This window comes from Rhinoderma darwinii, chromosome 9 (genome assembly GCF_050947455.1).
Source record: "Rhinoderma darwinii isolate aRhiDar2 chromosome 9, aRhiDar2.hap1, whole genome shotgun sequence".
NCBI lineage: Eukaryota > Metazoa > Chordata > Amphibia > Anura > Rhinodermatidae > Rhinoderma > Rhinoderma darwinii.
The window spans coordinates 57,751,583-57,777,037 of NC_134695.1; the positions used below are offsets into that span (position 1 = coordinate 57,751,583).

Consider the following 25,455-nt stretch of genomic DNA (forward strand, 5'->3'; position numbering starts at 1 on the left):
CTATATCCTGTGCTGTGTCTTGTTCCCGAGTCTGTTTCGTATCTGAGCCATGCCTTGCCTCAACTGCTGGAATAGGCCACATCTGTTGTCATCTGCCATCCCGGATACCATCCGCCACGTCTGGCGCAACCCGCCACATCTCCCCCATCTGTGCCAGAGCCCTTACCGCGGTCTGGATTATCCCAGGTACCCTTGTGCTACACTCCTTCCATAGACTTTTGCATAGACTGTGAGTTGGTAAGCTGCCTCTCCGCTACGGCGGAGCGGCCTAGTGGGTCCACATACCCCTAGATCGTGACACAACCTAAGGCAGGCCATGCACATATAAGTTGCATCACTTCTTTGGAGGGTTACACTTACAGCATAGAAATGTATATGGGACACAATAAGCATAAACTGCGATGTCAATAAATGACAGAACAACAATTTCATTACTTCTCATTACATTTTAATACCATTTAAGCAGCATATTTACAATTATTGGCCACAAAACCAGTGCAGCCTTTACACTGTTCACAAATGTCAAACTGATGCGCCCAACCGCTTCCAAGAATTGAAAATGACAATTTTTCCTCTGAAATAAATGACATTTATCATTTGCCCTTCAGACTGGTAGGTGACTTATTCCAGAGTTAATTATAGTGCCATGGAAAAGTTGGAAAGCGCTTTTGGTCCCTAAGCATGTTTATTGGCAGACTGCTTACTTCTAGTCTAAGCTGTAAAATAAATTAAAGTCTACAAAAAATAATTCTTTAATGCACCATTCAATGATAAAAATATAAAAACATCCCACTCACTCACACTTACACACTCTTACAATAGTAACATGTTGGACTCCTATATTGCCCCTTAAGAATAAGACGCACTCTTACAGATTGAGGGAGCCAAACCTCCTTCCCATAATGGAGGCTTCTAGTTTCAATCCTTCTTTGCGAGCAACATAACTGTAGAGGAGGACCTTTGTCACTCCAACTTTAATTTTCCATAATGGAAAACTAGATCATAGGTGAAGATAATGGGAGTTCCATAAAAAACAACGTTGAAGATGTGCAGTCTTGACAATGAGATGGAATGAGATATGGTCCTTGGACAACCAATCTTAAAGTGGAAATCCAATGCGCTGTTCAGTGTGACAAGACAAGACAAGATTTGGCTTTCAGGCATAAAACCAAAATTTACAACCATTTGTAAAGAAATTCTAGTTCTAAAACTTTTAATATTCAAACATCTTGATTTAGAGATGGCTTCATTTGACTTAGGCTAGATCTTGATGGAGACCAAACTTGACCCAACTGAACTCTCATTTGTGAACCATGCAACTATAATTCTTCTCCCCTGTTTCCAAGCCAATTCCATAGACAACGTCAATTGCCATCTATGGAGTGAGATAGTTGATACAACAGCCGAGCTGATGATGCATCTTCCATGACTACAGCTTTTTTGCATACATTGAGATGCATTTAAAGAAAGTAGTCATGGGATGTGGTTTAATGGGATGGCACCTGTCCCATTTCAACTTGTCTCCTTCTTGAAACATATTTTAAACTATAAAAAAAATTGGCCCTGTGCACGCCCTCCGAATGTGAATTAACCTGGTCCTGAATTAAAGGGGATGTCCGATTTAGAAAACCCAATTTTAAATACCTATTAGGGATTTCTGAGTTTGAAGAGGTGGGTGGCCCATTGAGGATTCTGTCAGAGTAGAGGGTGGATACAAAGAGCATCTCTCGCTCTTGCGGACCCAGTATGTCCATTTATTACATGGACGGCCCATTGATTTCAATGAGAACTGTGTAATGCTTCACTTCCCCTGTGGTGGCGATGTAGGAGAACTGAACACTCTTCCGGGTTCCATCACAGATTACAGCTGATTGCTGGGAGTCCAAGGAGCCAGATCGTCTGTGATCAGTTTATCGACATTGACCCTTATAACAGAGACTTTCCAAAGTGGACAACGTCTTTAAAGTCAACATGTGTACTGCCATCAGTGTACAGTTGGTAGCCCCTGGAAGACATCAGTGCCCCCATGTCTATTTAAAATTTCTGTAGACTTAAATGGAGCCTCCTGTAGTGCCAACTAGATGACATATAAAGATACATTTAATGGATATTTAGGATTTTATAGATTATTAAGGTGCCGGTAAAATTTTTGCATGAAGTAGAACATCTGCAGAATAAACTATGAACAGGTATCAACGCTTAGTCCCCTGAAAGGAAAATCAGTAGCTTTGACACCTCACCACACAACAACACTACATCAATTATACCATTATAGATTTGTTGTTCATGCTGCAGATCTCTGCAAGTTAAATAAGTAAAATTTATATACAAAGCAAAAGGATATAGCCATTCAATTGCCCAGTGTTGTCCAAGTTTTTCCATATGAAGAGCCACATTCAGCTTATGGGCCAAACACTACTTTTCTCCTCTAGTGTCTATGGAGCATTCCAAGATAGTGACAGGCCCTAAGGGTGAGTCAGAAGATCCATCTAACCTGAAGGGCTCTCGCTTGATGGCCCTTAAAATAGATGAACACTCCCTTTCCTGTAGTCAGGTCAATCCTTATGTATGACAGCCGGCCAGAATCCCACTTCTTCATTAGTATCTGAGAAGTCCATTGGATGGATGTGCTGGAAGCTTTATCTATGATACAGTAGATATTTAAGTCTTATTGACCTCAGCCCTGAACATCTATAGAGCCAGCTGAAGTTTGGTCATATTTCTTTGATGCATGTTGTGATGTCGGACCAACTCATCAGACCTGGCAAACTTCTTCTGACAGCTTGGCCATCTGCAACTGAAAGGCTTCTCACCTGTTAACACAGAAATGTCCAGTTATCATGGAGCAACATCTTCTCGTATTAATAATTGAGAAATAAGTTAGATAAAGAATTTGCGCTACACATCTCCGTTTGCTGATAAACAAATAGTGGAATAGACTCCTACTCGAGGTTTGCGAATTGCAGCTATATGAAATTAATATTACAGTTTAGATCTAATCTATGGACACTATATGAGGAAGATAATAATATGTAATTCATCTATGCAGGTGGTTCTATAGATAGAGCCAAAACTTGATGCTTCTGGACCCTAATGAACAATCTGTAACAGGGTCCCCCTTGTACCATGTGCCCTTTATAATACTGGTGTCTTCTCATGTGGCATAGGGGTCCTTGGCCCTCCTCAGGCACCAAGGCCCGAGTGCAGCTCCTACCCCTTATGGCTAAGCCCCTATGTTTGTGATACATACACGGAGGCAATTTAATAACTAGCCCTTATATTAAAGTGTTATCATCTAGATAAGCCACATTATAGTAATTCAAACATATAGTTACATATGAACACAAACATAATCTACATAAAAAGTTCAAGAACTTTGCAAATACATTGTATTACTTAACCTGCAAGCCTAAGTTTTAGCCTGTTTTATAGACCAGAGCTGCATTCACAGTTCTGCTTGCTGCTGACACCAATCGACTATCAACAAACACACTACTGTTGCTCTCCAATTTATGAAAGTTTAATTTTCTTTTTCATATTTCTCTACAGTGCCCTATGTAAGGACTACACATATCACAATGCAAACCACCAGAAAAAGCTAGGGGCCAGTACTGAATAAACACGGGATGCCGGTAGATTTCAGCTCAGCAACCGGCAGATTTGTGATCGCAGCTGTGGATGAGAATAGACTATTATACGTGTGGTTACTCAGTCGAGTAAATAAATTTTGCTTAGTATCATCTGAACTATCTGTTATCGTATGTAGATATGATGTTAGTAATAGGACAGTACATGAATAGATAAATGTGAATAAAGGTTTACGCACTTGTTTTACCTGTATGAGTCCTGGTGTGCGTCTTCAGGTGGTCAGAGCGGGAGAACTTTCTCTCACAAGTTTTACATTGGAAAGGTTTGACACCTGAGGCCAATAAAATAATGTGGTTATTAAGAAGTATTTGCATTTTTTATTATATTCATGTAGCTTATTGACATACCGACAAAGTTGATCGTACTAACAGACTGGACTCACATCAATGGGAAGGCTTTGCAGTCACCAGTACCGTATAACCATATGGTCCACATATAAGGTCCCTTTTTTGACCCAGGGCTCCTTGTCTCTTTTTCTCAGAAAAGATACTTAATTTGATTCTGACTAGTAGACCAATTTCGCTCAGGTTTGAAAACTCTCCCTCCTATTCAGATCTATATTCGGGTCCATATGGGGCAGTGTCAAAGTATCTCTGATATTCAAGATATTCTACTTAGACCTCATGCACACGGCAAAGCATGGAGTCTGTATGTCGACTCACAGAGTCTCTATGGGTCATTGTTACGGACCTAAGGCACTCGATGTGCCACCATACGGTGTTTCCATATGGCACTGTACTTTCCCCATATGGCACTGACGAAGAAATGTATTCAAAACAATTGTCAACTTCCCTTCTTCCTCTTGGCAAGACAAATAATGGACATTATTTTGAATGTGGAAATATTGAATACGTCAGAATTTCATCAAGTCAGAAAAATAACATATAATCAAATTAATCAGCCCAGAATTATGGACGGTAAACACTAACTTCAAAAGTTTACTCCGTATTTTTTGGAACTCTTAGTGGGGAGAGGGGCTGATTATTTTTGGGGCCCTGTTATTTCTGTATACTCCCCTGTATAAAAATATATAATATATAAATGTCAATTCTTTCCCTCTGTCCATACAAACCTCAACAAAGACCTTGAAGCACATAACTTTTTCGATTGAGTATTAGGTCTTGTCCTAAGAGAGTTCGGATTTATACATAAACGTTATTTTACTAACCTGTGTGTCGTCTTTGGTGCCTTTTCAGTTGATCCGAACGAGAGAATCTCCTCTCACAGTCTTTGAAGTCACATTGGTAGGGTTTCTCACCTTAGGAGAATATATAAGAGTTTAATTGCTCCCAAATAGAAGGCAAGGCTATTGCACAGAGAAGAATACGGCACCCCCATATCATCCATGGTATTGGCGGAGGTATCTACATATATACATGGAATTGAGGCCTACACCACGAGATTTATAAAACTTTTTCATATATACAGAATGGTTCCTATACCTTTGTCATGTGACGTGAAGTTATAGACAGAGCAGTATGCAGAATATTGTATTACCTGTGTGCTTTCTACTGTGCATCTGCAGATGGGACAGCTTGAAGTATCGCTTATTGCATCCGGGATACGCACACATGAAGGGTCGCTTTTCATTGGCTTCTGATGTCGACCTTACTATAGTCGGGGTTACTCCAGGAACACGTCTAACATCCTACAACAAGAAATATTCATCTGAAATTTAGCAGCTGGATTATTCTTTTATGACTATCTATACACGAATACACCCGACCGTCTATACAATTACTTGTCAGATGTTATGTTGTGTTGTATTTGTATAAGAATTGCTGTTGGTGACAGATGATAGATAATGGGTTGTCGACGGACTGCTAAGGCAGGAAACACCAAAATGTAACATTGGTATTTGCGTAATATAATATTTAGAAGCTCCAGAGCAGCGCTTCCCCCTGATCTTTTATGGTGGTTAATGTATTGGGTCTTTACCCTCATAGTCACCAATTTGAATTCAATGTTAACCGGTTCAGGATCGGTGTATTTTGCACCCTAAGGACCGGACACAGTTTAGCCATTTCTAGTATGTGTAATATTAACAGCTATCATTTTTTTATTTGTTCGGATATCGACATGATTTTTGCAGTGTTTTTTTCAGGACCAATGAAGGTTTTGCTTTGTAGCAAATTATTATTTTTTAAAAATTGCCTTTTAGAAATTTTAGGCTTTTGGTTTTTCATTTTTTTACTAATATATAATGTTATTCTAGTGTTAGAATTTTTATTTGTGATCGCCATCATATAACAGTCCATGTTAGGTTAATTGGGTCAGGGCTAGCATTATGACAGTGATTGATGGAGGCGGTCTCTTTTGGGGGGTATTTTATGTGTATATGTTTATAAAAACACTTTTTTTCGTTACTCTCATATTTTTCTGATTATATTCTTCCCCTCAAAGGTCAGAAAAGACTTTATATACATAATTATTTTTTACACTATACTAAAATCAGCCCTGTTATAGTGACTATTGTCACTGCTAAGGGTGTGCTGGGTCTAGTTAGACCCAGCAGCAACCTCCTACTACCGACATCCCAGCAATCATGTGACTAGTCACATGACCACGGGACCAATAGAGGCAGCTGCGCTACAAGCAGCCTTTATTCCCTGCACGGCGCTCATTGAACACTGTGTATGTGGGAGAAGATAGAAGCAGTGAAAACTGCTTTTGTCTTCTCTTCAAAGTCCCGGGCAGTCAGAGACTCGCTCGGGCAGCCAGCTTGAACCCACACCATATGTACACATTGGCGCAGACTTTAAGCACCTGCACCACTTGCCGTCAACTGGTTAAAGAAGTTTTCCTAAGATATATATTGATAGCCTATGCTAAAGATAGGCCATCGATGTGTGATGGGTGGGACCCCCGAATCCCCCCACGATCAGCAGAACAAATGTCTCTTCAATGTTTATCCATTCTGAGCCTTGTTCTGCAGCTCAGCTCAATTAAATTAATGAATGTATACTGCCCTTTATTTTTTTTTAAAGTTATTATTTGTTTTTTTATTTAACAGGGTTTTCTGCTTTGGACAATCCGTACTTGTTAGAAGGGTAAGTTGATAATAAGCTAATCACAAAGAATTCCCCTGCTGGGACCCCCAGTGATCAGCTGTAAGCGGGTAGGGAAACATTGCAGTAAGTGTTCACTTTCCCTGCAGCGCCACCACAGGGGAAATTAAGAATTACACAGTTCCGATTCATATCAATGTGTTGTCTGTGTTTTGCAGGACAGGACTGATCCTCCAGAGTGAGAGACGTTCTTTGTAGCCATTCTCCACACTGGTCACAAGATCAGGATCCTGAACAGAGGACCCCCTCTATTAACTCCGAATTCCCTAATAGCGTGTATGAAATTGGGTTCTCTAAACCAGAATACCCCTTTAATGCATAAATAAACCTATGTATTCTGTATGGCAAAAAAAATAAAATGAATTTCCACAGCAAAAGGCCTTAAGAATGATTGGATGGTTTTGATATTGTTATTTATATCACCCTGACAGCATTATGTAATGTGTTTAGCTACAATGTAACGTCAGCTGTGACATTCCTTTTGTTTGTTTGTGTTATTTGTTCCTAGTTGTGATACAATATTGCGGGTATTATGTTTTGCTCAGAGCAGATTGATGACAGCGTTGATATTTCTGTAAACAACCAAGGTCTTTGTTACTTTGATAAATGTTTTTTTATGATTTGAGATAGTTGAGTTAGATATATAAACCACTTCAGGCTACAGAATCGAATCGGTATCCGTGAAAACATTTCCTGCACCACTAATACAAAATTCCTAGAGACTGGTAGTTAGTAAGCTGGAAACCTCAGTGGTTTGCCATCGACTTATAGTATTCCCAAAACAGACTTTAATTTGATATGACCAGAAACTCTGACACGGAGCAAAGTCATGATGGGGGACGCAAAGCAGTTTTTGGTTAATGATAAGTAAGTGGCTAAAGGGAACGTTAAAAAATCTCACTTGACCACTGTAACTTGACCTGCCTTGTACTTCCCAGAACACCAAATACCTAATGAAAAATTGAACTGGAATTTAATAGAGCCGGAATTTAAGGCACAGTCTAGTCAAAACTGATACACTGTTAGGCCTAGTGCAAGACCTGAGGGGATGGTGCATGACACAGTTTATATGTTTTGCCCGCAGTGTTCCTTTAATTGTGCTAATATCCCCTAATCTTGGTAAAACTATTTAATTACCTTGAAAAGTTAGGGAATGACAAAGCTGTGTTGTACTGTTACTTTAGGCTAATAGGCTACAGGTTTTTAAGCCTAAAGGAACACTTCAGGCAAATCTAAAACACTGTGTTATTCCTAGTGCAGAGCCTGAGGGGCGGTGCGTGACACAGTGACTCTCTTTTGGCTTCCTGTGTCATGCTCCGCCCCCTCGGGCCATGCACCGGGCATAACACTGTGTACCATTTTAACGTGAAGTGTTCCTTTAAAGTAAAGCTCCCCTTTAACAACCAGTTAACTGGAAACGTTGAGCCAAAATGTAAAAAGTAATAAATAAAAGAGGTTGTACAGGATTATAAAAAAAAAATGGATGCTATTTTCCAAAAACAGCTCCACACCTGTCCATTGTTTATATTTGGTATTGCAGGTCAGCTCTTTTGAAGTGAAAGAGCTGCAATACCCCATACAACCCATGGACAGATGTGGCGCTGTTTTTGGAAGAATCCTGTACAATCCCAGAATTTGGAAATATATGTATAGTGGAAATATGTCTTACTTTGGTTTTTTCTTTTAGTAGAGAAAAATTATTACTGGAGCTTGTAAACATTTGAAAGCTGCGGTCCTTTCTCTACTTATGTAGACAATCGTGAACATCTGCTAGTTCAGTCGTCTGGCGCCCATATTATGTAGACCAGTCATACAATTTATAGACACCCTAACAACTTGTACGAGCATCTTAACTACAATTTCTTATCTGCCTCAATGAACATCACTCAGTCCTAACATTCTTAATGTCAACACCTTTATTGATGGGACGATCAGCCATGTTTGTTTTCTTATCAGATAAGACTATAGAGCTTTGGCTTTAAAATCTGTCACCAGAGGTCTGTGTCCAGCAATTTCACATTTGTGTTTGAATACATGTTGGACCAATGGCAATTCCAGACCATTGGATTATCAAGTTTAACTGTAGAAGTATTATTACTATTATTATTATATTATTATTATTACTATTATTACTATTATTATTATTAATGTAATATTTATTATTATGTGTTATTTACATAGGATCACCATATCCCATTAAATAATTAATTTATTTTTCTATTTAAAACTTCAAAATAGAGATAAACAGATGCAATGAACCATAAAAGTGATAAAGAGGCGGGCATGGTGCCAATGTTGCAGAACTGCACCCAAGGTAAATATGGTGTATGTAAAATATAAAATATGTCAAATATAATGAGCATGGAGTAAGAATGTACATAAAATAACCCAAGAAACAATCATGAAGTATAGCAAATGATAATCTAACCCTCAAAATTTGTACAATGCCCAAATAAGCCATCATGATCATCACAGATGACAGTATGCAATCCCTATTCTTGAATAAAATAATAATATTCTAAGCAATTTCTATCTTAATGGTGTCCAAAAAGGAATGGTGGGAGATTGTATGGTTATCCACCTGAGGCTTATAGCCATTCGAGCCATGAATAAAGTATCTTGTACAAAAAATCCTCATATAATCTTCTGATAATAGCCCAAGGATAAACATGTTGGGCTCTACGGCTCTTCATTATTTTTATTTAGACTTGTCTCAGATCGGGCCAGGAACAGAAAATAGTATCTGACTGAAGGGGCACCATGGCTTGCACTGTGGGCATTGTGACTAGTACTGTGGCTGGCATTGTAATGGGAGTGATATGGGACCTATGTCGTTTTCCACAGCACACTTTCCACTCCACATCTACATATTACTCTTTTGGCACGAATGCTGACTGCTCGTGAGGGCCAGGCATCACTTTAGTTGAACTGGTGAGGCACCAAAAATTTAGAGAAGCCCTGCTACAATAAAATGGCCTATGCTATGTACGGTTAACTTTACAAGAAATATTCCCACAGGTGATGGTTTAACTAGAAGCCCATGAAGCAGGCACTCTATAAAGAACTACATGCTTTTTTTGCCCCGGAACTTTTTGCTGTTTTTGTTCTTTACCTGTATGAGATCTCAGTCCTGGAACGTAAACGATACTGGGTCCCATCTACTGGGGTAAAGTGTTCAGCCAAATATTTTGCCGGCGTCCACTCATCAGTACCAGATCAAGGTAGGTGGAGGCCCCTGGGCAAAAACATTTGGTGGGCGCATTTTATGACACTATCAAAGCAAAAGGACTTTTGACTCCTATGTCTTCCTGCAGGGAGCATCATGGAAATGCTTGAGGGAAATGGGAGGTGGAGGCCCCAAGGTGGTGGATGCAGTCCCAATAATCTGGCCTTGCTACTAATAGCCTTATATATATTCAGATATTTTCTAGCAATGTCACATTTCAGTGTCAAAACAAAAAGTTTGGTAATATTCATGACTTAAAGATTCCGTGCTTACTTGTATGCCTCTGAACACTCCATGCGTGTGTATCCGATACTGACCCCCACAGCTGTATAACATTGGGGTGCTGTCATTTTCATAAGTCGTCCCATGGCTGTAAATAGAAAACATTGCATTATAACAGTCTTTTTTATGTTCTTTTTTTGTTTCATTGTAGACAATAGTATTAGTAATAAGTCACATACATAAGATAAGATCTGTGCTTACACCGATACATTGTAACTTCATCTCAAGGATTGTGCTGTGAAACAATTTTTGGAGAACATTTGTCATCAAAATGCTGATTTTGAATGTTTTTGTACAAATCATTAGAATTATATCATAAATCTCTTTTGTACTGTGAGAGGGTTATTTTCTTTATAGGGATTTTACCGCTATACTAGAGTATACATAACACTAAGATATGCAAAAACTTACTGATGGCCGGGGGTCTGATGTCTCAATTGCTAGAACAATTTGCCCCCCACAGTTAGTAAAGTACAGCAGCCCCTTTGAATCAGATGCCCTAAAAAGCTATGGTACTATTTGCAATTTCACCCAATGTACAACACCCAGAACACCTGTGTAGGGGGGCGTAAGTGATCACGAATAGGATGCTAATCTGTTTTTCCCTCTCAACTGATTGGCCAAAAGGGACCATGTGACCCACTCCACAGCACCTTTGGAAGACAGGAGTAGAAAGTATAATAATTTTATTATTACACATGGAATAAGAAACTTTCACGAAGAAAGACTGTGAAATGGAGCAAAAATCTGGGAGGGAATTTTTGGAAAATCCCATATTAGAGATTCATAAGGCTTATGTTTATGGCCACTGATACTAGACGAGCTAAACTGTGCATTGTGACTCTCAGCCAAACAAAGACAGATAAAAATGTTGGCTTTACATCTTGAAGATGAGGCCATGTCTCGGACTGATTTTCCACAGATTTTGCAGCTTTGGACTTAAAGAAAGAACAAAACCTTTCATGTTTTCCTGCAGGGCTGTAGATCATCCATACAGATACTTTTCCTTTATCCTGAAAACATGCTCAGGTCAGATATTTTTTTTTTGTTGCTGTGAACTTTTAGATGGGCTGTATTCCATTAATTATAAAGTTGAGGTTCTCTATTATTTCTATTGTGTTCTATATGTTAGCCATTCCTTACAGATAAACTCCCATCCTCATCCTTTATGTTCAGAGTTCAGATATGGGTCAAGGTTGGTGCATTTCCTCTCTGTAGCCCTTGTAGAGAACCAAAAAATAACATAAATCAGAGAAGAACTTAAAGTAAAACTCCACCTTTAGAACCACTTTAGACCAGGATGACATATTTTTTTATGCAGTTTTTGCTCGGGTTTTCTTTAGCCAAACACAAAAGTGAACACAAAAGAAATGAGCCTTTTCTTTATGCCTTTCCTTCATTTTGGATCTAATTCTGGCTTTGTTTAAAAGAAACAGCACCAAAAACTGCATCAAACCTGCGTGTGTGATCGTAGCCCTAGGCCTCCTTCCCACCCTAAAAATTTCTGGTGTCTTAAACTGCATCAAAATGTAACATGCGTTTTATAGGGCATTTTTACTGGCATTTTTAGTGGCGTTTTTAGTGGTGTTTTCATTTGGTGTTATTTTGTACATGCTTTTGTTTCTAGCGTTTTTAAAGTCCTTAACAGAAGCCTATCGAAAAAATACCTGGAAAAAAACGCCATACCCAGAGCATGCTGGATATGGAAAGAAAAACATCACTGACCACAAGAGTGCCTCTAAAACGCCACAAACCAAAACGCAGTTGTATGTAGTGCATTTTATATTTTACTATAAACCTTAATGTAACATCTGTCCGTACTAAAAAAAACACTGCAAAAAATATTATTAAAAACGCCCCAAAAATGCACAAAAACATAGCCAAACTGTGTGTGTGAATCCAGCCTAAGGCTAGAATGACACATGCAGTTTTCGATGCTTTTTTTTTTTTTAGCCAAACACAGGAGTGGATACAAAAGAGAAAAGTATCAGTTTTTTTCTTTCCTTTATACCTTATACATTTTTTTTTTTCATTTTTGATCCACTTCTGGCTTTCGCACAAAAACTGCAAGTGTGTACTGCATTACTTGCAATTGCATTGTACAGATTTCGATAATAACTTGCAGAAAATGTCCTAGTTCTAGCAATTCCATACTTTCTTAGAAAAATTCACTATCACATCATCATAGATAACTTCGAACTAGAGCTCCACCTAGTGGTGGCTACAATTGCTTATGATATACACTATGATCATTACTTTAATGGGAAACAATACATGTGCTCATGGACAATATTTATGAAAGTGGGAATACTTTTTCACATAGAAAATCACTCAAAGATGTTTGCCCAGTGAGTGCTAGAATATGATATAATTATTTTTTTCTACGGTTTTTGCATGCACTTATATAATATCAGCTAGTAGTATTAATACAACTGGAAAATATAAGTTATATCCTTTAGGCTGAGTTCAGATGTGGCACACTTCTCCGCAGCATGCTCTGATTTCCACACTTATTTTTCTTCTGCAAACTGTATATTTGGTTTTGAAAACCCCATCCACGTGAACTGTACTGTAAATCGCCACAAAGTTGCGGTCCACAATTTGCAACGCAAACCCACGACAGTTCCACCACGTCTGAACTCAGCTTTAAACATTAGTAGTAGACTGTATATTTAAAATCCACATTTCTATATATGTATAATCTTACTGACAAATTTTTAAACACGTCCCTTAATATCTTTTTTAAAAGGCCCAAAATTTGGGACAGTCGTGCCTTGTAAGAGAAGCCACATTCACAATACACTTGTTTTTACAGGGAAGTGCAAAGCTTTCAGCAAATATATGGTTTGAAGGCTACGTACTCCTTTGAAATGTTTTTGTTTTTTTAAAATATAAAAATGCCTAACAGTGTGATTGGTGCAACTTTCTAAAAACTTTTTATTAAACATTTTTTTTACTTTTTGAGATACAGCTGCTTTGTATCCTGTACACAGAGCAGCTGTATCTAGCTCTAAAACCTGTAACCTGACAGGTTCAGTGAAAGCGGATCATGCGTGGATCGAGTTGTAACCGATCACATCTAAGTTCATAACTTAGATGTGATCGATTACAGGTGGATCCTGCCTGTCATTGAACCCGTCAGTGCCGCTGACCTAACGGATTCAGGTCTCAGCACAAGATATAGCTGCTCTGTACACAGGATACAAAGCAGTTGTATCTCAAAAAGTAAAAATATTTTTTAATAAAAAGTATTTAGAAAGTTGAACCAAACACATTGATACAAATTTTTATTAAAGAAAAAAATAAAAAAAAATAAAAAAAATATATATATATATATTTAAAATCTTTACATAGCATATAAACCTATGATTGCCACTTTTTTTTTAGTTTATCTAGCTACATGGGGGTTGGGATGCTGGTTGTATATAGTAGCTCAGACTGTACATTATACAAGTTCTAATAGGCCAAATGTCACTCCATCCCCCAAACCAGCTAAACAAAAATTATCAGACTAGTGTAGGAGAATACTTTAAATGGGTTTTTTGGTCTTCTGTAAATAAAGCATAATCATTGTATTAAGGTATTGGATACAGATGTGACAAATATTAGGTCTATATGGGTTTTCAGCCTCGGGATATAAACAAGAATGGTTTCATCATATCACAGTTATTGAAAATTATGTGAAATTAAAAATACAAATTACAATAAACAAAAAATGTACATAACTGTTCATTATACATAATTTACATATTATTACATAATTTAATGAGCTTGTAGATACATCTATCTTATGAGAAAAATAAGTGACTATTATAAAGTATATATACCCCAAAACATGACATCTTTGCACACAATGGCCCTTGAAAGTTGAGGGGGCACTATAATGGGTTTAGTACTGGGGTCCAAAAATCTCCACCCTATGGCCGCGCTTCAATACAAAACGCCAGAGTTTCCATATAAATGCCTGGGTCTGTTAAAGGGGTTGTGAGATGGAAAAAAACATGCCTGCTTTCTTCCATAAACAGCACCACTCTTGTCCACAGGCTGTGTTTGGTATTGCAAATTAAGCCCCAATAACTTGAATAAAGCTGAGCTCCAATACCAACCATATTCATGGAGAAGGGTGGTGCTGTTTCTAGAATAAATGGGTTCGGAGAACTATATCTTTCTCGGCTTTGTTGCTCTTTGTATGTATAAAACATGGCAAAACTTAGTCTGAGGTTGATTATGATGGTAAATCCCAGCCAGCTCAGACAGTAATAGGAAAAATGGTTTACCATTCTATAAAACACCTATTTATCACAGTATGTATTGAGTCGTGTTATTATTACTATGAGGGTAAATAATTTATATAGTGTTGATCACAACCTGTTTGGTGGACGAGCTTTTACGAGTTCTTCAAATCACAGACTATAATATTTCTATATGAAAGTAAAGGGGATAAAACTATAAAGTAGATTAGGTAGAGTCTTACCTCTTCAGTGATGTACCCAAGTTCATCTGATTCCATGTCATACATTCCAACTGTGAGGTCATTTGGTAGAGGTTATCACTGGAAAAACCCCAACACAAGAGACACCGGTTATTTTAATGTACAAAACAGACAAATAATATCTCAAGACATATTTGCCCCTTTTGTGCCCACCCACCTCCTCTCAACCAGTTGCGGAGTATTAGACCCTTTGGCGCATGGTGGCAAGTTGTCACCTGTAGCCCAAGTGACAACACTCCCACTGCCCCAATGGCTGCAGGTGATGGTCCCGCACTGTGTCCTGGTCGTGATAAAGACGGTAAATTGGAGATAGCTGGAACTTGGCAGCGACCTCCAAATTACAGTCATAATATGCCACACAATATTAAAGGGGGTTTCCAGGATATAACATCTATGATCTATCCTGAGGATATGCCATTAGTATGGGATCGGTGTGGATCCCCCTCCTATCAGGAGAATGTAAGAATAGCTCTTGCGTCCATGTGGCTGTGTCTGGTACTGCAGCTTGACTCCACTCAAATAGGGCTCTAGCTGGAACTGACTGCGGCCTCATAGGAAGGATGGGGTCGAGGGACCCCTGTTCAGGAGATAGGTGCAGGAGCCAGAGGTGGGGTATTTATGACATATACTGTGGATATCATCAAAAAGTAATATTGTAGACAGCAGCACACATCTCCAGGAGTAGAGTAAAAAGGTGGAATTTATTGTCAAAACTCTGGCATAAAAAAAAAGCACCGTTTCGACCCATAATATGTGAAGAGTCTTTTTTAGGCTTAGGCTGTGGATATGTCTTAACAGTCTAATATAGGAATACCCCTTTAAGTTTATTACAATACATTATATATATTTTTCGATATATTTTATATTATAAAATATATTTTTTATTTCTATTATTTTTTTATTAATTGTATCACTTTACTAAAAAAAATAGTAAGCCAGTGTAGCCTAAATTCTTTAAAAAAATACATGTTTTCTGGGATTAATTCCTCTAAAAAGCAGAAACAAGTTAAATAAAGTTATGGATGTAACCATCTTGTTTATTTGAAAATTCTTGGAATTCCTGTAGGATCTGTCTCCCCCTTTTCTCCAATTATAAGTAACGACAAGAGAACTCACTGGTTATTTGGTTATTATTAAACAGACTGTGTAAATATATTATTTAACATATTTCATCTCTTGAGGGAATCCAACAATCGTACACATGGATCAGACTGGCGCAGATTCTTATAATCGTGTTCGCACACGTGAGCCTGGTATGGATGACTAATAACATGAATACCGGGCATCTTCATGACTCATTTTATAACCTGGTAATGTGCGAATACCCCAAGTAAGACTCAAGTAATATTTATTTATAGTCCCATATGTGACAAAAATGACTTATAATAATAATCTTTATTTATATAGCGCCAACATATTACGCAGCACTTTACAATTTAGAGGGGACATGAAACAAAGAATATCAGACATTACATACTGTACTATATTTCAAACATGATAAACATTGTAGGCTATGGGCACTTTATTCTTCTCACAATATATGTATACATTGATATAATGGATGTATTCAAACCCAATCATACCACAGAGGAAGACCATGCAACTGCTATGGTGCACATGTTGGAAAAAAAGGACACGTTACTTAAAGGGATTATCCACCTTGGACAATCCCTATTTATTGGGAGGGTCACTTGATATTAAGTAGATCACAAAGTGTCCCTCTTTTGGGAACCCCAGTGATCAGCTGTAATCTGTAGGGAATCCTGGCAGTAAGTGTTTAATTTCCCTGCAGCGCCACCACAGGAGAAATGAAGCATTACATAGTGCCCATTCAAATCAATTGGCTGTCTGTGTAATACAAAACAGGACAGGTCCTCCAGAGCGAAATACGTTCTTTGTAACTGCTCTCCACTGTGGCCAATAGATGAGGATCCTGAACAGAGGGCCCCCCCTCTATTAACTCAGAATTCCCCAATAGGGTATATGCCAATGTGTTTTCTAAACTGGACAACTCCTTTAAAGGCTATGTAAACCTTTGAAAGGCAATTATATATATATATACACAAAGGTTAGTCAGTGCGATTAGTGCAACTTTCTAAATAGTTTTTATTAAAAATTCCTTTTACTTTTTTAGATACAGCTGATTTGTATTCTCTATACAGAGCTGCTGTATCTAGCACTGAGGCTTCGTTCACATCTGCGTTGGGGTCCCGTTCTGACGTTCCGTCTGAGGTTTCCGTCGGAACGAGACCCTGAGCAGACACAAACTGACACCAAAGCATGGAAGCAATACAGAAGCAATAGCGCAGTGGACTACACTATTGCTTCCGTCAAATCGACGGGTCCGGTGCACAACAGACACAAGCGGAAACCACGGGCACCGGCTCCGTCACCATTGAAATCAATGGTGATGGAAACGGAAACCTCTGGTTTCCGTCGGTGTCAGTTTGTGTCTGTTCAGGGTCCCGTTCTGACGGAAACCTCCGACGGAACGTCAGAATGGGACCCCAACGTAGATGTGAACAGAGCCTAAGTCCTCTGGCATGCAGGATCCACCTGTAATCCATCACATCTAAGTTCGCTATTCAGGTCATAGCGAACAATACAGCTGATCTGTATAGAGAATACAAAGATATCTCAAAAAGTCAAAACAATTTTAACCCCCTTGGCGCACCAGATGTGCTATTACGTCCGGGTGCGGGGGTTGATGTTTGGAGCGCGCTTACACGCAGAGCACGCTATATATGCTGCGGGTGTCGGCTGTATTTTACAGCCGACACCCGGGACTAACAGCCAGGAGCAGCGATCGCGCTGTTCCTGGCTGTTTAACCCCTCAAATGCTGCGGTCAATCATGACTCCAGCATCTGAGGCGTTAAAAAGAGGGGGCGGCCCCCTCCGACAGTTCATCCCCCCCGCAACGAGATCGGGGGTGACGACCATTGTCATGGCAGCCCCGGGGCCTAATGAAAGCCCCCAGGGCTGCCTTCACTGTGCCTCTGCTAAGCCCTGCCTGTGGCGGAGCTTAACAGAAGCATGTAAAAATTACAATATACTGAAATACGTTAGTATTGCAGTGTATTGTACCAGCAATCTAATGACCCCCCTTTTCACATTTTTCTCCTAAAGTAATGTAAAAAATAAAAAAAGGAAACAAAATTTGTATCGCTGCGTCCGTAAAAGTCTGAGCTATTACAATATAACATTATTTACCGCGCACGGTGAGCGCCGTAAAAAATAAAAATGTAAAACGCAAGTGATCAAAAAGTTCTACATACCAAATGGTACCGATAGAATCTACAGCTCGTCCCGCAAAAAATAAGCCCTCACACCGCTCAACCGGTAAAAAAAATAAAACAGTTATGGCTCTCAGAATGTGGCGACACAAACATTTTTTTTTAAACAAAATGTTTTTTATCAATAAAAGTAGTAAAATATAAAAAAAAACTATATACATTTGGTATCACCATAATCGTATTGAGCCACAGAATAAAGATAAGTTGTTGTTTTTACCACATGTTGAAAGCCGTAAAAACTAAACCCAAAAAACAATTGAGGAATCAATGTTTTTCCAGCTTCAGCCCGCAAAGAATTGTTTTACTTTTTCCCAGTACATTATATGGAACGATGAATGGTACCAAAATAAACTACAACTCCTCCCGCAAAAAAAATAAGCCCTCACTCCACAATATTGACGGAAAAATAAAAAAGTTATGGCTCTTGGAAAGAGGTTAGTGAAAAACGGAAATGAAAACTCAAAAAATGTCTCAGTCCCGAAGGGGTTAATAAAAACTATTTAGAAAGTTGCACTAATCACATTGACTAACCTTTTTATATATATAAGAAAAAAATTGCTCTTCAAAGATGTATTCTTCGCTGTCAGTCATAGAGGCATGCCATTTGCCTGCAGCCACCACTAGGGGGAGCATACAGATGTTTATAGCTCCCTTTGAGTTCAATGCTAGCTTTATAAATCTATATGCAATGAGCTCCCCCTAGTGGTGGCTGCAGGCATCCAAACTTTTGTCGTTTAACTCTATGACAGTGTGAATGGAAGCAATTAATTTGGAGCTCTGTAGGTGAAAAAAAAACAGCTACGACCCCTATAAAGATATATTATGAAATTCATCAGCACAGAGCTTTCAGTGGAGTTGGGGGTTATTTTCTATGGGGTCCTGTTATTTCTATGTACTTCCCAGCATAGAGTGTGAATAGTATAGCAATGGGCAGTACAGTGCAAAATGTAAACTTGTATAATATGCCATACTACAACATTATAGGTAAACTGTATATACTTGTTTTTATTGTTTTTTGGTGGTTTATTTTTTTTTGCAAGTAGCCAACTTACAACAGAATAAAGCCTGAGTGATATAGACAAGGATAGCAGCGTCGCTCATTGCAGCATCTGGCCCATGATTTCTCACACAATATCTTTCATATCAATTCTAAAAGGGGCAGCTCTCCTGCAGTTTCCCCGTCATCCCGTGCTGGTCTGTACCATTACATTTAGCAATTCCACAAATTCTTCCTGTAACGCAGTGTAATTAATATGTTCAAGACCAGTTTTTTTTATTAGAAATACCAGCCCGGGATCTTGCAGCAGGAGTTTCTTTTTAACCTGCAAGTGATTATTAACATTAAATGTTTCTTATTCTTCACGTTCTGCTGGGCGCTTTTCAACAAGTAATGTCATTTTTCTCCAGTTTGTTATTAATCTACACTACCGTTCAAAAGTTTGGGGTCACCCAGACAATTTTGTGTTTTCCATGAAAACTCACACTTATATTTATCAAATGAGTTGCAAAATGACTAGAAAATATAGTCAAGACATTGACAAGGTTAGAAATAATGATTTTTATTTGAAATAATAATTTTCTCCTTCAAACTTTGCTTTGGTCTTGGAATGCTCCATTTGCAGCAATTACAGCATTGCAGACCTTTGGCATTCTAGCTGTTAATTTGCTGAGGTAATCGGAGAGAAATTTCACCCCATGCTTCCAGAAGCCCCTCCCACAAGTTGGATTGGCTTGATGGGCACTTCTTGCGTACCATACGGTCAAGCTGCTCCCACAACAGCTCTATGGGGTTGAGATCTGGTGACTGCGCTGGCCACTCCATTACAGATAGAATACCAGCTGCCTGCTTCTTCCCTAAATAGTTCTTGCATAATTTGGAGGTGTGCTTTGGATCATTGTCCTGTTGTAGGATGAAATTGGCTCCAATCAAGCGCTGTCCACAGGGTATGGCATGGCGTTACAAAATTGAGTGATAGCCTTCCTTATTCAAAATCCCTTTTACCTTGTACAAATCTCCCACTTTACCAGCACCAAAGCAACCTCAGACCATCACATTACCTCCACCATGCTTGACAGATGGCGTCAGGCACTCTTCCAGCATCTTTTCAGTTGTTCTTCGTCTCACAAATGTTCTTCTGTGTGATCCAAACACCTCAAACTTCGATTCGTCTGTCCATAACACTTTTTTCCAATCTTCCTCTGTCCAATGTCTGTGTGCTTTTGCCCATATTAATCTTTTCCTTTTATTAGCCAGTCTCAGATATGGCTTTTTCTTTGCCACTCTGCCCTGAAGGCCAGCATCCCGGAGTCGCCTCTTCACTGTAGACGTTGACACTGGCGTTTTGCGGGTACTATTTAATGAAGCTGCCAGTTGAGGACCTGTGACGCATCTATTTCTCAAACTAGAGACTCTAATGTACTTGTCTTGTTGCTCAGTTGTGCAGCGGGGCCTCCCACTTCTCTTTCTACTCTGGTTAGAGCCTGTGTGTGCTGTCCTCTGAAGGGAGTAGTACACGCCGTTGTAGGAAATCTTCAGTTTCTTGGCAATTTCTCGCATGGAATAGCCTTCATTTCTAAGAACAAGAATAGACTGTCGAGTTTCACATGAAAGCTCTCTTTTTCTAGCCATTTTGAGAGTTTAATCAAACCCACAAATGTAATGCTCCAGATTCTCAACTAGCTCAAAGGAAGGTCAGTTTTATAGCTCCTCTAAACAGCAAAACTGTTTACAGCGGTGCTAACATAATTGCACAAGGGTTTTCAAGTGTTTTCTAATCATCCATTAGCCTTCTAACACAGTTAGCAAACACAATGTACCATTAGAACACTGGAGTGATGGTTGCTGGAAATGGGCCTCTATACACCTATGTAGATACTGCATTAAAAACCAGACGTTTGCAGCTAGATTAGTCATTTAGCACATTAACAATGTATAGAGTGTATTTCTGATTAATTTAATGTTATCTTCATTGAAAAAAACTGTGCTTTCCTTGCAAAAATAAGGAAATTTCTAAGTGACCCTAAACTTTTGAACAGTAGTGTATATGTGTTGCAGATCACTGTGTTTCCTTGGAAGAGTACCCCCATAAATAGTACACACAGACTGTTTAATTAGTCATTGCCCTTTAAATACCAAAATGACCGTTAGTTTAGACGTTGCAGATTTTCAGTGCAGATTCATGAGAAATCTCTGCTCTTTCTGGTCTTACCCTTAGGGCTTATTCAGATTGATATATGATGACAGTGCCGTACAAAAATTGGAGCCTCTACAACATAGTGGAAAAATACTTATGAAAGCAGCATTTTTTTTTTTTTCGTTTTTAATACTGTTTTACAAAAATCTGCTGAAAAAAATGATTTTGAGTTTGAAAATAGGGTTAGTAATCTAGACAAATCTGATTTAGGAGTATTGAATTCATTGTAAATGGATAGATAGATAGATAGATAGATAGATAGATAGATAGATAGATAGATAGATAGATAGATAGATAGATAGATAGATAGATAGATAGATAGATAGATAGATAGATAGATAGATAGATAGATAGATAGATAGATAGATAACTTTTTATTTGGGGAAAATATTCTTTTGAAAATATGTTTTTTTCTTTACACAGCTGATTGTATGATTGGGGAAATTAGAGAGAACATGGAGGGTTAAAGTTTGGAATGCTCTGGGCGTCTGACAAGTGAAACCCTCCAGCAGTATAAAGGTGACGACAGGTTTACTATACTGCATCATTTTAAATGGGAGATCTGGGCTACCCATTGTTAGACGGAACAGATATCTGGGATCATCTGAGACAGAAATAAATGAAGTGATTTGTATTCTTCTGTAAATTTGGAACTGAATGATGCCTCTGAATGGAACACATATAAGTCAAAGCTGAAAGGGTGACTGCTATATAAACCTGCAGAAATCATTAGGATCTAAAGCAACAAATTTCTGCCCATATTTTACTAATCGAAAGTAAAATATTGTTGATACTCTCATAGATTGATGGATAGATAGATAGATAGATAGATAGATAGATAGATAGATAGATAGATAGATAGATAGATAGATAGATAGATAGATAGATAGATAGATAGATAGATAGATAGATAGATAGATAGATAGATAGATAGATAGATAGATAGATAGATAGATAGATAGATAGATTTATGTTACTTTGCTGTCTGGAAAATCTGAAGTGTGGGTATATATGAAATCTAATCCCAATATACATTCTATTTTGGAAATATAAATTGCTCTTGCAACCATTAAATAGTCCCCCAAAATGCAGAATGGGAGACGGAGGTCAGGAATGCCATATATGCTAACCAGCGACAAAAGGGATCGCATTACATTTTCAGGACTCTAAGGAAACTTTCTTCAGGAGAATTTTAAGTGATTTGTCTTATAACTGCTCATTAGCCGATAATTGATTAAGGGGAGGGAAACCATGACATAAGCTTTTAGCATTTTCTATTTTAGCCCTTTGAGGGGCTCTTAGTAGCAGGACCCTCTAGTCTAGCTTATTTAGGGCATCATAAAGATGGCCTAATTTAAAGGTTATGTACACCTTTGGAAAGAATAATTTTTATTGTTATTTTCTTAAATCACTGTGTTATGTGGTTTTAAGACTTTTTCTAATGGACTTTTATGTATTTTTTAAATTTACTTTTTATGATAAGTTCATAACTTAGATGTGATTGATATTACCTGAATCCCCTGTGTTAGAGACACACAGGATCTGCTTTCAGCTGAGCCGTCATTACAGCTGCACTGACGGAATTGGCTAAGAGAGAACAATACAGCTTCTATGTATACAGGATAAATAGAAGCTGAATCGTAAAAAGTAAAAAAAAATATAACAAAAGTCAATTGGAAAATTGCTTCAAAACAAATAACATATTTATTTAATAATAAAAAAGCTTTTAAATATCTGTGCTATGGATTCTCAGTTTGATCATTATGCAAAAACACTAAAAGGCCAATTGGCTTCCTATGAAATTGACCCCCGGTGACTATGATGCTGTATCCTGTACGTTGCCTCAATATACAAAAGGTAAAATAAATTGAAATTAATATTAATAATAATAAGTAGAAGAAGAAGAATAGCAGAAATTACTATTATACTTAAGTAGTGCAGACTTATTGACCAGTTATGTAAATCCATTTTACCCATCACAGACAGACAAACACATGAAGGACCCTCTCACAAGAAGCCGGTTACTCCACCAGTATGTTTTCAGGCTGTGAAAGGAAACCAGACCAACCAGAGGAAATCCATTGGAGAAGGTTGTGTGTGCTTCACATGTATCTCCTTACCATGTGTATTTTCTTTATTCTGAGTGCATGTGAGTTATTGACCCTTCCCCTCTTCATGCTTAAGCCTACACAATAAATGTGACAAGTGTGCAAACATCAGTGCACCGTACAAGTATTGACGGTGCAATCTGACAATACTTATCTCCCAGCATAAACACTGGTGACAACCCAGGTGCACAAGGCGATCTCTTAATAAACATGTTTTGACAGGGATATATGGAAGCAGTCACTAGACATATGTGGGGTTGTTGCTTCTTTGGGGCAGGTAGGTGATCAATTTTTATCGAAACTATTCTACTAGTTGGAACTATCTATAAGGATCTATTCAATGATCGTTAAGGGGTTCTCTGCTTTAGACAACTTGTCGGAAGAGGGTACCTTGACATTAAGCTGATCACATAATGTCTCCCTGCTGGAACCCCAAACGATCAGCTGTAATCTGTGGCCAAATCTGAAGGGTTACATTTCTCTGCAGTGCCACCACTGGTGAAATTAAGCATTACACAGTGCCCATTCATATCAATGGGTTAGCTGTGTAATACAGGACAGGATAGGTCCTCCAGAGCGAGAGACCAACTTTGTAACCACTCTCGTCTTTGGTCCTGAACAGAGGACCCCCCCCCCCCTCTATATACTCAGCATTCACTTATGAGAGATATGTGAAAATTGTTTTTCTAAACTGGACAACACCTTTAATGAACATGAGGATATAACACCTGGTGTAGGTTTTTTTTTTTCCTACTATATAGTGTTGTCAAGTAAGTCACTCAATTGCAATCATCAATATTAAAAAGGTCTGAGAGGTCTGAAATGACTTTCATGAGAAAGGGGGCTCCTTGACCCCCTTCTATGGTGTAAAAAAAAAACCTTAATGGGTTATTCGCAGTGGTGGTTGTACTTTAATAATGCATCTGCATATCGGAATAATGCAAGAGATGGTCACAGAGAAGAAACATTGAAGCCATCTGGAAAAGCCACCAATTTAAATAATCCTATATGCCAATAGTTTTTCTCTGAAAAACAAAAATTGTCTCTATGAATTGTTTCCTTCCAAAATGAGTTTTCGAACATAATTTCAGAATTATCTTAGCAGAGATACCTATCTGTAGTCAGACACACTTTAGCTTTCAGGGATCTAGTGAGCTACATGAGGTATCAAGGGCCAGATTAGGGTTGGTGGGTCCCTCCTATTCCATTTCTGAGACCCAGACTCCATCAGATCCCCTATTACAGCCCCATAAAAACCATGTGTAGCCCTCTACAATGAAGTCTATGGATTCAGCCAAGCCGGCGACTCCCTCGGACTTCAAAAGAGAGCTACACGCATGGGTGGTCACCACATCTAGGCTGGATGGAATCACAAAATGGCCATCAGAAAGGGTGAGTGGTAGAGGCCTGATAAGCCCCCAAGGTAGTAGAGCACATGTCTTATATGGCCTACCTATAATTGGCCCTGGAAATACCTTGCAAACAGCCTCATAGGGATATGGATTTTGCTTGGGGGAATCTGTAGGAATATGGGGGAACTCAGGCAACTCTAAAAGTCCTGTTGATTCCTCCTACAGAGAGTCATTACACTAGTGAGGTAACACTACACTAAATTTCAGTTTCTTAACAAAAAAATCTCAGATGGTACTCCAGCTGTAAACTCGGACACGGCCGTGGGCTCATGGGGGCACCAGTGGTAACCAATGTTCACATGGATGCAGTATAACTATCAGTCTTCTTCCTTCCACATCTCACTACTTTAGGTTATTGTATAAAAAATAGTTTCCATTCACCTCCGTCTAAAAATAATCTGATATCAAACTCCTGCAAATCCATTTCTTCTCTACCACTAAATGCGTAGAAAGATTGAATTGGATTGATGTACTTTGGAGACAAATAAAAGGAAACCAAGTCCAAGTGAAAAAGAGGAACTTTAAAGGAACTCAGTAGTAGATCATTCTGAGTTTGTCTTGGCATGCAGAGTAAGGATGACGAGTTCTTGACCCCTGCAGTGGATGAAGCTTTAATCTACACTACAACTCCCTCAATCTGTAAACCCTGGAAGTGTGACTCATGTAGCTGGGACAGCTTGTTCACTGCCAGAGAGGCCTGCAACGGGCTAGGTTCAACAGCTGCAAGCCAA

At 38.6% G+C, this 25,455-nt stretch overlaps 1 protein-coding gene across 3 annotated transcripts in view; it reads right to left on the minus strand.

The window, feature by feature from the left end:
- Positions 1 to 426: 426 nt before the first annotated feature.
- The window catches only part of WT1 (WT1 transcription factor), a 41,256-nt gene continuing 16,227 nt past the window's right edge, over positions 427 to 25,455 (minus strand). Inside the window, exons 4-9 of one of the 3 annotated variants that reach the window (XM_075837755.1) lie at positions 14,699 to 14,776; positions 10,216 to 10,312; positions 5,146 to 5,296; positions 4,817 to 4,906; positions 3,836 to 3,919; positions 427 to 2,813 (exon numbers count right to left, since the gene is read on the minus strand). In XM_075837755.1, coding sequence (XP_075693870.1) covers positions 2,692 to 2,813; positions 3,836 to 3,919; positions 4,817 to 4,906; positions 5,146 to 5,296; positions 10,216 to 10,312; positions 14,699 to 14,776 — 622 coding nt within the window. In that variant the 3' untranslated portion in view covers positions 427 to 2,691. Of the gene's footprint in view, positions 2,814 to 3,826; positions 3,920 to 4,816; positions 4,907 to 5,145; positions 5,297 to 10,215; positions 10,313 to 14,698; positions 14,777 to 25,455 lie in introns of all 3 variants that reach the window. The other 2 variants (XM_075837754.1, XM_075837756.1) reach the window with 2 other exon arrangements.